Source organism: Zootermopsis nevadensis, unplaced genomic scaffold, assembly GCF_977971745.1.
Source record: "Zootermopsis nevadensis isolate Lab colony 2312 unplaced genomic scaffold, Znev_1.0 Znev_ptg000028l, whole genome shotgun sequence".
NCBI classification, from domain to species: domain Eukaryota; kingdom Metazoa; phylum Arthropoda; class Insecta; order Blattodea; family Termopsidae; genus Zootermopsis; species Zootermopsis nevadensis.
Genome location: NW_028259160.1, coordinates 18,139,328 through 18,152,821, shown reverse-complemented (window position 1 = coordinate 18,152,821; position 13,494 = coordinate 18,139,328). Strand labels below are relative to the sequence as shown.

At 41.4% G+C, this 13,494-nt stretch overlaps 1 protein-coding gene across 8 annotated transcripts in view; it reads right to left on the bottom strand.

The window, feature by feature from the left end:
* The window catches only part of LOC110826619 (BLOC-2 complex member HPS3), a 77,475-nt gene that overhangs the window by 2,986 nt on the left and 60,995 nt on the right, over window positions 1–13,494 (bottom strand). For 4 of the 8 annotated variants that reach the window (XM_022057430.2, XM_022057431.2, XM_022057433.2 and 1 more), the window contains 11 exons: window positions 8,929–9,142; window positions 7,983–8,206; window positions 6,723–6,987; window positions 6,130–6,374; window positions 5,467–5,629; window positions 4,630–4,928; window positions 3,718–3,851; window positions 2,953–3,240; window positions 2,238–2,370; window positions 1,433–1,653; window positions 672–1,002 (listed from right to left, as the gene is read on the bottom strand). In XM_022057430.2, coding sequence (XP_021913122.1) covers window positions 672–1,002; window positions 1,433–1,653; window positions 2,238–2,370; window positions 2,953–3,240; window positions 3,718–3,851; window positions 4,630–4,928; window positions 5,467–5,629; window positions 6,130–6,374; window positions 6,723–6,987; window positions 7,983–8,206; window positions 8,929–9,139 — 2,514 coding nt within the window. In that variant the 5' untranslated portion in view covers window positions 9,140–9,142. Of the gene's footprint in view, window positions 1–671; window positions 1,003–1,432; window positions 1,654–2,237; window positions 2,371–2,952; window positions 3,241–3,717; window positions 3,852–4,629; window positions 4,929–5,466; window positions 5,630–6,129; window positions 6,375–6,722; window positions 6,988–7,982; window positions 8,207–8,928; window positions 9,143–11,027; window positions 11,241–11,287; window positions 11,653–11,685; window positions 13,478–13,494 lie in introns of those variants that run through there. The other 4 variants (XM_022057432.2, XM_022057427.2, XM_022057424.2 and 1 more) reach the window with 4 other exon arrangements.

Sequence of the window (13,494 nt, the reverse complement as noted above, 5' to 3'; positions counted from 1 at the left end):
GGAAGCAAAACAATCCTTCAGCAAACCCAGCCCAGTACATAATTTTGTGCATTCCTGGCATGTAGCCAAAGAAATCAGAACATCACGGGTCATTTACAAAACTTCTCAAAACACATTTAATTTCATACAGGAGAGTCAATACTGACAGCTGTAAAATTTAATTTCGTTCACAACCCCCACCTTACACAAATTCCTCAAAAATGGCTCACTATACACACACACCCCCCAAAAAAAAGGGGGGGTACACTTTTAACTTCAAAATATTCCTTACACGGAGAACATTAAAGACATACAAGGAAAAATAATATGCAGCTCCGTTCTGTAAATATTTGGGCAGTTCAATATTTACTTGAGTACGCACTTGTGCGCATCAACTACAAATGTTCTTAGGTTCTCAAAAGGAGGGAAAGAAATTCAGAGTTACATGAAGACAATTTCAGTATTGCCGCAAAAGAGATCCCTTCTTCAGTACTTGAAAGTCGCTCGGCTAGCCAAGAAACTTCTTGACCCTTGGAACACATACGTTCATTACCATGTCAACAAAAGCTTGTCACTGGTCCACATCCTGTTTCTTTAGGCACTATATTAATTTTGTACACCCAAGATTACTCTTCTCTTCCGAAATCATTCCCTAAACTACAAAATAAACGAGTCAACGGACTGTCAATTACCTGCAATATCTCCCGCAGTGTCGCAAACTGCAACGCTGTAACAAAGTCTGCCAACACAACAGCCAGCACTGCCGGTTTTGAGTCCATGAGAACAGACGCTAACTCAGAGAAGCTGGGCGTACTGTCACCGCCATCTGAAAGTGATGTCGAGGAAGACCCTCTGGTTGAAGCCGGACACTGACGCTCCAGTAAGAGGATAGGGTTATCTGACAAGATGCTGATGAGACTACTGGGGGTCAGCGAGTCCAGAACTGCGACGGCCTGCTCCGGAGAACCGCGCTGAATGCACAGCAACACCAGCGCCAAGGCATCTGAAGCAGCTGGAGCTGCCCTAGGTGCAGAAACAGGAACTACGTACACAGCACACGTAAATGAACAGCAGAAATAGTGGTACTCTACATCAGACGAAGATTCTGAACGCTTTATTCATAAATCACTAGTCACAGAGAAAAAAAAATTTCCTTGCTGGGAACGGCTATTAAAATCCTTCTGCCCGTCCATCCGTTCACACGAATGAAATAACTTGACATCAGATAAACCAATTTTGACTAAATTCTATGCTGGAAAATGTTATGAAAAACAGATCGCTTCAAATTTAATTCAGACTGGACGATCTTAATGACCACTTCACAGAATAACACAAATACTCTAGCCTCTCAACATAAGATATTTTCCAGTCCTCAAGATTCCTACCACCCTCTCATGCTGCTTCAAACGCCAATATCTGACTTCCCCTCTGGAGCTGCAACGTAACTACGCACCTGGCACTCAGTTGCTTCTTCATGATAGCGAGAACTCTGTCTGTGGCGCAATCTCGAAGCAGACTGGAATTCAGAACAAGTGTAGAAACCTGAGCAGGGTCATACTGTTCAAACAGATCAAGCAGCGTGTGAGCAAAGTTGGGAACGGCCGGGCTGAACAACGTGTCGCCTGGGGCTTGGTTCAACTGGAGCAAGCACTCGCGCAGGTATGACATAAGACCCTGCAAACAAACGGCATTCATGCTTAAGAATTAACAACATTCTACGACTGCATGGACAGATCTTGTGCCGTTAATGTTACATGGGTAATGCAATACAGCTTCGGTATGGAGTGACGGCGCTACATTTAAGTCAACGTCAGAGAACCGTGTCTCACTGTATGTATATTTTCTTACACAAATTCTCTTCCAAAGTCCTAATGTTCTCATGACTTTACAACCATTACCAACACTCACTTAATTTTCTAGAAACTTAGCAAATCTATGGCAGTCACATCAAAATACGATCTGTCTATAAATCCGTACGCAATTGAGCCGGATTCCGCTTTCATCATCGCGTAAGAAAGAGGAAGAGGGCAGAAAACCCATCTAGTGGGGCCCCTGACTCACCTAACCTCAGACCTGCACAGCAACGAAATTGAAAACCTGCAAGCAAGATCTGCAGACAACAATCATCCGCAGAAGATAGATCTTAATTTTATTATCGTCCGTCCGACCCACCTTTACGACACAAGACCCACACTCTCAAGTCATCAGCGTATCACGATACACCATCATCAGAAAACCTTCAAACTTCTACCACACACCTGGTTTTTCCGCTCGGCTGACAAATCGGGTGGAAGCTCAAACTTCTTCACTCTGTTCACAACTTCCACTGGAGTTAAAGCTGCCATCTTGTAGAACGGGGCAGCCAGCTTCCAATCAGCCTCGTCATCACACCTGAAACACATTACTCACTCACTCACTCACTCACTCAAATATTATCAACTTCCACAATTAGAAACTCATTCAGATTTAATGAAGACTTAGATTTACATTAACAGTTGGCCTTATCCATGGTAAAATCTTAAAGAGATCTCAAACACAACAAAATCTGTATTTATGACATTGCCCTAATAATTCTTTATATTAATAAAGACAACGCAACGAATTTTCCAGCCTGATCCAGACCTCAAGAAGAATGGAGGTCCGAGGTCCCGCATCAACACGAGAAAACTGCGCCACACGGCTCCAGTTGCGTTCTGATAAGTGACTGAGGACAGAGAGAGAGAGTAAGAGCTAACAATGAACTCAAATTAACGAAACACAAAACCGACTGCAACGTTATAAAAATGTGTTGCGGCGAAAGAACAGAGAACTTTCAGACCTGTTATTTGAGTAAGAACAAGCTAATATGGAGCAGCAAAGTCCTCCTTGAAAAGGCGAAAATCACGCGGCTGTCAAGAAACTGCCAACATTTCGCTTAACCCAAGTGTTGTTACGTTGTTCACAAGACCCTGTCAGTTCAGGAACAGAACTTACATTATGTAGCTGTCCGCCAGCAGTGCACATGACTCTCTGTACAGTTCATCACGCTGTCTTGTGAACTCCTCGCTGTCGGAACAGGGCAAGGCTTCCGTTGTCCCCGGCTTCCAGGTGACTGTGGCAATGGCCGTCCGCAGGATGACGTGTCCTTCGCACAGGAGATGACGGTATGTGGCGGGGCTAGACCAACGGTGCGCGGAGCCAACGGTAAGAATGTCATTGTAGAGAGCGGCAGGACACGGCAGAGTGAGCGAGTACAGCGTCCAGCCTCCGGAGCAATGTGAACTATTCAACAACATCTGCCATTTCTGAATTATACGCTAAATGAAACTGATCTATAACAACACATCTAGCGCAATTCACTATAGAAAATTAGCCAAATGATAAACATCACTAGGCTAGCCGTATTACTCAATATTTTCCGTCATACGTAAGAAATATGTCGCTTTCACAGAACAAACCATAATCAATCTGTAACTTCTTGCTTACATTTCTGATTACTTCCAGGATGTCAAAAGAGTGGACTTCGTACACAGAACTATTTTCCTTCATTAATGAGAACGACAGCAACAAGTTCCTAAAATGTACCTCAGGTTTTCATGGCACTAAAATTGCAGACTGCAATCTAATGAGTCGTCACTATGCAGTCTCGTAGGTGGCCATCAGAAAAACGCCTGTCCTTCAGACACAAGACAATTTATTTCCTCTCCCTTTAAGTGTAATCACAGCTTGAACCTTCCACAGAAGCAACAAAAAACATACTCCTGGCTTGAGGAACTGGACTCCTCGGAACAAGCCAACAGCACGAGGTAGGAGTCGGCCAGTAGCAGACGTTCCACTCCGAGGAACGGGCGCAGGCCAACCAGGCAAACGGGGTCGTCTGCAGGAGGGCAGGCCTAAGGAAATAAATCAAGCCTGCACCTGACATTCACCATCAAAACAAGAAGATTTAAAAAGAGCTTCATAAATAGGATTTCAGGTTCCCACATCAGTCACGATGAAGATGGCTCTTGTCCGGCTTCTAGCACCGTGTAGAAGTTTCTCAATGTTTCAGAGTTACTTGCTGCCCTCATCATCAGGATAATCAATGCCCTGATGATGAAGGCAGCAAATACCCGCGCAGCATCGGTAAACTTCTACCAGAATACGAGGTGCAACAATCCTATAAGACAGCCATTCTCAAATGTTCATGAACTGCACTCTTCACAAAATATTACTCAAATAAAGAAATCAGATATAATGAGATGAGTGGGTCACGTAGCGCACACGGAAGTCAGAGATCCTGAATGGATGATACAGTTGGGAGACCCACGCACAGACGGAAGGATAACTTTGAAACGGATGTTAAGGAGTAACACGCAGTAGTGCATCGACCTCGCACGGATCATGATATGGTCCAGCGTTGATGTCTTTAAATCAAATACAGAAAGGATACTAGAACATTCCCTAATAATCTCCTGGGTTTAAAACAACTGCTTCTTATCAAACATTTTCAGCTTCTACCAAATAACATCACAAGTTGCGATAAATTGGAAATGAAAAACCACCAAAAAATCGGAATATACAGAAAATTGAAAACTTTTCCAAGAAATAAATAAAAAAATCTGAACACAACTGTGAGTGAAACGTAAATAGGAGGTTTAACAGAAGTGACAATCGGCTGAGAATGCTCACAGTGAGATTGCCGGCGGGATCCAGCGCTGATATGAAGTGATGGCCAGCTCTCAAGGTGTACGTTTCCAGACCAGTTTCTGTAAGGGCGTGCAGGACAAACCTTTCCATGGCAACAGCTGTCACTGGCGCAGTGAATGGATACACAGTCACACATGCTGCCTGCTGCAGTCTGGAGGGCTCCTGCACGTCCCGCATGTTGAAGTGGTACAAGTAGCCCTCCTGCTGTGTCACAACTAGACAGACCGTGCTCACCAGGTCTCCGTAATACTTCGAGTGCATCGGGTTTATGACGGTTACCGCTGTTAAACAAGAACAATAAGTCCTCTAGCTACTTTATTAGTTAATGGTCTCTTCTTACACTTTAGCTATGTTAATTATGCATAAGGAAACATTTTGACAGCATCGTGACGTCCACACAGCTGATTACTTTTACATATTTGGTATAAACATTATTCTGCAAAAAGCCACCCCATCTCAATCTTGTTACCATCGATGATACAACTGCAGGCAAACTTGAGCGTGCTAAATCCTGTCTGCTGTGATACCCCATGTCTTAAAAAATCATAATATTATTCTCCCATCTACACCTGGGTTTCCCAAGTAGTCTTTTTCTTCAAACTTTTCCGGCCAAAACTGTGTACGCATTTATCCTGTACTCCACCTCCTGTCCCAATCACTGTAACCTTCATCATTCATGCACTTAAAAAAATTAAAATACTCCACACTACTAAGTAATTTTCTACAGGTTCTCCTTATTTCACCTTTCTTACGTCAGAATACGTTCTAGAACTCGGTTGTATAATGAGGAGAGCAGAAATGAGTGGATTCAAACTGCACCTTTAGTATTACCAGGCTCTTTCCTGGCATACAATGGTTTTAAAACCAGGCTACGGAATTCATCGCAGGCCGAAGAGTACGTCTGCTTAGCGCTGCTCCCAAGCTGTGGCGCGGTAATCTGCAACTGTAGCAGATGCAGAACTTCACTCTTTGCTGCCCATGGCTGTAAGAGATCGAAACCTTGAGTTTCAGCTATCAACTGGAAGAGACTGCCTCGGAGATGAGACGATCTTACAGAAACAGGTGTCAATGTGTGGAATGGGTTAATTTGTATATAGCTGGACAGCTGTGTTAAATTTCTCACACCACCATTTGCAAATATATTGAAGCATTAAAGTAGAAGTGTTCAGTATAAGAATCTGGAACTCAGAAAAAGGTTGTTCTTTGCTTATTTTCATTAAAGTAAGGTACATTCCAGAATCTGACATCCTGGAAACAAATGTCTTAAGCAAATCAACGTCTCACCATTCTAAAGATACTTCCATAAATCACACATAAAAAATAATTACTCCCCTCCGCTGCCTTTGCCACTATCGGAACATAATGAATTTTTCTCGAGCTAGCGTTGCCAACCTCATAACAAAATGTAACCCCAATTTTTAGCAGAATTTGTTTTTAAAAAAGTGTGCAGTGTACTCAAGAACTGTAGTAATCATCACTCACAGTGGCAGCAGGCGAAGTACACCAAACTACGGCGCTCATGTTTGGCGGGGCTACTTGGAAAGGTATGTGGCGATACATGACTCCAGACGGACTACCAGGGCAGCTGGTTACTTTATCTGCTACAATGCTAGGAAGATCCACTCGCAAAGGGAATGAACTGCTATGCAATTTGGAGTCTGTGTTACAGTCACCCCTCAGAACCTCTTCCCAGTCAATGTGGGAATCTATGTTGTTATTCTTATTCCCTATAACAATAAAAAACACGACAACAAAAGGAGTGAAAATTCTCTTCCATGGGGATCACCCTCCACAGCAGCATCAAACAATGACAGTTACCAAATAACATCTGCATTCAGCTTCAAAATAAATGGTTAACAGATACCTAAACCATAGCAAAAACTTTAAATAACAGCAAAGTTTTCATGCACAAAACTAACCCAAACTACTTTCTAGTAGTACGTTTCCTCAAAACGTAATTCCACGACTTGGCTACCAGTCTTATTTATGAGAACAGGTGCACCACTCAGAGCTTAGGTCAGCATCAGGGGATGACGCCCACTGAAGGATACAGTCACATTCAGCGTAAATCTCACCATTAGCGTGGCGATCAGTGCTCTCCTGCGACTGGTCTGCAGTCTTTGCGCCTGGCCCAAGTCTGAACACGTGCACATACTTGTCAGCCATGCATGCGATGATATCCTCAGCTAAGGACAGACTTGTTGGACTGAAGCTTAGGTCCACAAATACACCAGATTCTTCAAAGTCTATGAAACGGAGGCGTGAGATGTCACGTGTGCAGACACGAAAATGGTACAGTGTCAAAGTCTTATGGAACGCCAGCAACAAGTTGCCTGTTGTCTGTAGCAAACAAAATTAATCATCTTTCAGGACCGGAGTCACTGAACTACTACAGCCACATTTTATAATACCACTCAAAATTACTTTCAGTCTTATTTAAACTTGAATTCCAAAAATTGTTACAAATGGTGTTTAAATTTGACAAGACATTTTACAGCAGCCCCTTTTTGCCACTGCCAAAATGTCGGGAAGAGAGAGAAGAAGAAAATAATGTAAAATAAAGTACTATTACGTTATGCCATGTGATCTTGTAGGAAGTTACCAATGTTTTGGAGAAATGCATCGCTTCACAATGAAAATGGAAGTGACACATTAACTACTCGTACGACCACAGGCATCACAACAGGAGACCACCATCATTTTCACTTTGAGAACTATAATTCCCAAACATTCCTAAGCTTCTATTGAAGCTCTTCAGAATTTAACATAAATTAAAATGTCATATTTAAAAAATGTAAGAAGCATAGCAACTTTGTGAATAAACTGATCAGAAAACAGAATTCTCATCGGCAGCACGACATCAACATTGACACACTCGCACGCTTGTGTGTGTACATAAGCAAAAATATGTCCAGCTTCAAGTAAAAGAAGGTATGCACGTGCGCATGACTACGAGCAGATTCATCACGCGTGAAAACAATTAGAGAAGGCATTTCTTATGACGACGGTGCACGTGTGGCATCTGGTAACTAAGGAAGCATGCAGAGATTGAGAAGGGGGTGTCACATGACTCAACATGGCTGAGATTCTCTGGTTTGCAGAGGATATTTCTTTCATCAGTGTCCTCTCACCTGACCTTCTATTAAATCTTGATCTGTGGTCATTTGTGAAAGAACAGGTTACCACACTTCTTATGCAATATGCTGCTAAGTTAAAAGGCGAGATTCATGGTATATTCAACACCACATCACAAACCTCAGTGAACATTTCACACAAAAATAAATTATGCTAGTGATACTTCTTCTGTGTGTTTCATGGTGAAAGTGCTTTCTGACCTGACAACAAGCTATAACACTTGGTGCTTTCTTCAGAGGAAGTTCTATCATCTCCAGACTTGGGGGCCCTGACTGCGCACTGCTTGGAGTGACTCGGCCTGCAATTCGCGCTCTCATTGGCTGCTGTACTGCACTAGGGACATCCCAGTTGGCGTAGACCCGAGCATAGCTACACTCCTTTCCCTGACGATTCTGTTTCACCTCCAGCGTTGCAACATAGTTGCCTGTTGGTAAGAATGTCAACATAGCCCTCTCTTGTCAGTGTTCCTTCCCACCATTACCCAAGAAACCAAACGACATGCTGCAACAAGCGCCGCGTACCTGCCAAAGATCTATCACCATAGTGGCACTATTGCTCACATGAATGTGTCTATATTACCAACAGTGAGACATTAAAATGTGTAATTTTAGGGTAGCCTGTAATTGTATATCATCCATACCAAATCTCATCAAAATCTGTCTAGCAGTTCTTGAGTTGAAAATTGCAGACAGATATATGGACACAATTAATCTTAAGAAAAATTACTATTAAAAAAGAAAAAAAATATGCTAAAAATGTAAAAGGGTGTGACAACACATTTTTTAAATAATTTTTGCTTTGGTGCTGCACAGTGTTTAAATTTTATGTATTAAATGGCTGCCAAATAGTGATGCAGCAGATCACTTTATACACTCGAACAGAAACTGGCTGTGATCACCCCACAGTAAACAGGATACGGAGCAAACTAGAATTACAAAACTTTGTGAGTTACAACATATGACTTAATAAGTAATGTATCACTGAATTTGTCTTGTCTTGACAAGCAAAACAGAAGATGAGAGAGAAAACCAAGCACATGGAGGACACGCCTGACGATGTCATACTCGTGCTCGCATACGCCTAAACTTACGCTGCGTTAAAATACGGCAGCCGCATTTTAAGTAACATGTTACGTGCGGTTGTTACCATTGCAACAGTGAAGCATCTGCTGCGCTTGATCGACTGTTGGAAAGCTGAAGCTGACGCCGCCCCCTTTGGACAGATCCCGAACTTCCACAACATGCTGAGGCAATGCCAGTAACAAGTAATTAGGTGGGGCTGTGGCTGCAGTAACAGGATCCTCACATGTGTGGATGTCCTGACTCACAAAATGGTGCACTGATATAACGCGAACCATTCTCTGTAACATGTTCAAAATGGTTCCCATTATTCTGTCACATTCTGGTGAAGCAGAACAGATACAATGCTTATGAAACTAATATCCTATTCTCTGTATTTCAGCGGAAAAGCTAACAGAGCGACACGAGATGGACGGGGCATTACCACACATAAGAAAGATGAGAAACACAAAGTTTAACTTGGAAACCTACAGTGAAGAGCCCATTGGGAAACCTAGGCATAAATGGAAGGATAATATGAATGTAGATCTTAAAAAAACCAGGTGTGACATTGTGGACTGAATACATCTGGCTCAGCACAGGATCAAGTGACAGGTTGTAATTTGATCACTTAAGCAACCATTAACTACTTAAGATAGATTGCACTCCATGCAGTTTTATTACAAATGTGTCACAGAGTATGTATGCATGACACAAGAACAGAGATTCTAAATGATCAATAATGTGAATGACAAGGGATTTTTTTCTAAAATTTTACAAGAAACATACATGGAAGACAATGGAGATAAATACATGGTGCAAGAATCATAAGGAATGACACTTCCCATGAATGTATGGAAATGTGTTACATGCTACTTTCACTAACCTAGATGACATTAAAAACACGTATACTTCTGAGAAGGCAGCACATATAAGATAAAAGGGGTTAAGTTTCACCTGTAGCAAGCCACAGACATCAGGACGTTTGAAAACAACTTCTGTACCTGTGGATATAAGGCTGGGTAATGACATCAGAACACAGCAATTTTCTAGCTTCCTTAACAATGGTAAATTAACTGTATCCAACAACTAGACAATTAAATGCAGCAATACCAACAGTATGGCATGTGCACTGCTACCAGCTATTATCTCAGTTGTCGTATTGTTTGAGAACATTGATTTTTAACTGTATAAATCAAGTGTTTTAATGTATTTTTATGCAATAAAAATATACCATAATGCGAGTTAGCTAGTATGGTACAGTACCATGACCTCTCATAAAGCCAGTTTACAATCCACTGGTAAGACAGTCTTTTGTGTAACTCAAGCAGTGTTCTCTTACTATGCAAAATGGCACACCAATTGTCTACAATTCCCCGATGGTATCACAAATAAAAATTATTTTTATGCATATCTGTAAAATGCATAAATGCAATATTTCCTTTTTAAAGTCATGTACCTCCTACCCTACCAGCTACTGTCTGATTGTTCACCCCTACATCTCCAAATAAGGCATCCATAGGAAGCTGATGGTAGCACTGATTATTTGTGACATGCCAATGCTCTAAGACATCAATAAGGATGATAATGATGTTCTTGTGGGTTCTTGTACTGTGTGGACTGATCGGTACATGCCAGTATTTTGGAAAAGCATACTTCTTTGAAATTACAGCAACTACTGACCAGGAAATCTACCAGACTACACGATGCAATAACCCAGAAGAAAGCAATCTTCAGACTCATTGCTGTGAAAACCTCAAGTCCTAAATCAACCGACCAGTCCACATGGCACCAGAACCCCATCGCCACTGCCATGAAAACCTCGTATCACACATTAATAAAACATTATTGTGCCTGTGGAACTCTAATGTATACTTATATGTAAGTATGACGTTTTGTCCAGAATACAGTAGTGCTCCAGGTAAGTTTGCTAGATGCTTTTCTTGAAATGTTTTGAATTAAGGTATACCATACGAAAACTCTGAACTACTGAATGTTTTAAAACCGACTACAATAAGCATAAAGCCTTATAACCCATCGCGGTTTTCATTCGTTCAGCCCCACACCAATTCGTCGCCAAAACACTGAAAATCTCACGGATAAATTAATTATTGAGACGAAATATCTGAACGTCCTGTGTCAACAATTATATATCTTGTAACATGAAAACATCAATTTATCACTTACATTACTGTAAGCCGTGGTAAAAAACGGTGCTGAACTACCCACGGTCCATTACCAACATTACATTCCGAAAGTAAATATAAGCCGAAGAACTAAAGCACGGTATCTATAGCTACCAACTACGCTTGGACTGAAATTTGCGGAACTTAAAGCGATTCGAATACAAATCGACTTCAACCTAACCTCCAAATCTAATACAGAACGTGCTACGAAGTCAATACACTATGCACCTGCACTTAACTTCTCATAACATAACTACCTACCCCTTCGACGGTCAAGAGATTCCAGTTAAGATTTTACAACAATGTACAGTTCACAAATACAAGAATAAAGGCCAACACCTGACAAAACCGCATCCAAGACGGCCACTTTCTTCTCTCACATAAATTCAGGCGCGCGCGCACGTACACACACACACACGTCGGAAAAATGGCTCATAATAACAAGTTACATTCGAAATCATCAAAAACAGAATAAAAATGTAAAAGATAAATTCACTAATAAGAACCGTTCACAAGACAGGTTAGGAGTCATCAAATGTGGCGAGAGAAACACCAATCATAAGTAATATACAATAAGCAGGGTTATTGAGGTAGATGGCTAGTAGGTAAGGGCAATCGCCCTGACAGCAAGGACCTCTGAAACGTCGGTGAACTTTTACCAAGCCATATGGCACAACCGAGAAGACAGCCGGTAGGATGTTACCAGCATCCCTCAACCTCTTGTACAGCCAGAAGAGTTGGTCACTGTCAACATTATCACAGAGAGCAATCTTCTTATTTATTGTGCTTTATATCACATCCAATAATCTTCAGTCCTACAACAACATGATTAAGAAGTTTAACACATAGAGAGTAAACCAATGACCACAAAAGAATGAATGACATCACAGAAATACCACACATGGCATGCAACATTACACTACTGGAGTCACACAGGAAAAGTAGAGAGGAAGAATAAGCAGAGGTACATAGACTTAACAAGTGAAACATGAAACAACCAATATCAAACATCTTTCCTTCAAGTGACATCACCGCTCGGCAGAATTACAGTCAAAACATTAGTGTAAATGTATCAATTATGACATCACCAAAATCCCAAATGTCAACAACTCTTTACACATTGCATTTTGTAGTATTTATTCACCCATACCTAAAGCTGTACGCCTCACTGACATACACAAAGTACCTCAGCAGAAGCTTACTGACAATCATACAGCCTCTGAATGGAAAGTAACAAGTTTCAAAACACACTCTGATGACACAACCTGTCTACAAACACAATAAACATACTGCAAAATTTATCACCAAACAACTACAAATTTGTATATTACAGTACATATTTTTCATATAAATGTTCAAGATGGCCATTTCCTGGGATGTAGCACCATGTAGTCTGGCAGCTATTGGCCTACATTTCAGAGGAGCTTAGTTCCTACACCATTAGTGCAGCAAGCTCTGAAACATACATCTAACAATACTGGTGCCACATTCTAGAAGAACTTCACCAAATTTACCTTTTATTTGTCAGTTGTTCATTTATTTACTCATCAATTACTTTCCTTTTTTTCCATCATGCTGAATTAGCAGTTACAGCCAGCTGACAAGTGATGTTCCTCCTGGTTGGGGGTTAGCTAGTAACCCCCCCTCCCCCTTAATACGTAGCATGTTGAGGAGTATCACGACATGGAACCCAGTGGAAAGCTCTTGTGAATATGATAATGGACCTCTGGATTCCACAAAATGCAGTCACTTCTTAACCAGTAGACCATCAGCTTCTCAAGATTGACTCTGGTCCATGGTGTTCTGAATGAAAACATGTCATCACAGACCATTTGTGGCCCATGAGCCTCAACTATAGTAGGTAAAAGAGCTGGCTCCTCTTAGATCCCAAAACTATAATCTACATATCAGATTATCTTCAACCCATACTACAGATGCATAGCCATTGGAGTGTCCGAGATAATACATATATGCACAATGGACTTTTGTGGATATATGACCATGAGAGGTATTGCTTCAGTGAGGTCAGAAGTGAACTCGGCATACCTGTATTACCAAAGCACACTTCACCTACTAATGTCCAGTGCATTTCATCAGACACAGGTTTCCATGTTGTTTGGTGTGATATGTAATTTCTTTATGATCTAATAATGCACAACCTGCAATTGTCATAAACTTAATTTCTGATGCCAATAATATGTTTTCAAATGCTTTTGCACCTGGGTATGACCAAGCACATAGTAAAGGGTGCAAGAACACACCATCCATGAAACACCTTTAGATATTTCCTTCATACAATGACCTTCATTACACATTTACTGTACGAAAATGGCACTTCGGAAGCTGGGGACTTTCCACGCAGATATCATGGGTTCAAGAGAAGATGGCTCAGTGCTGCCTTCCTCCTCATTCCCCTCCAACCAAACTTTAACATTCTGGGAATAGCATAAAAAAACCCACCTCATTTC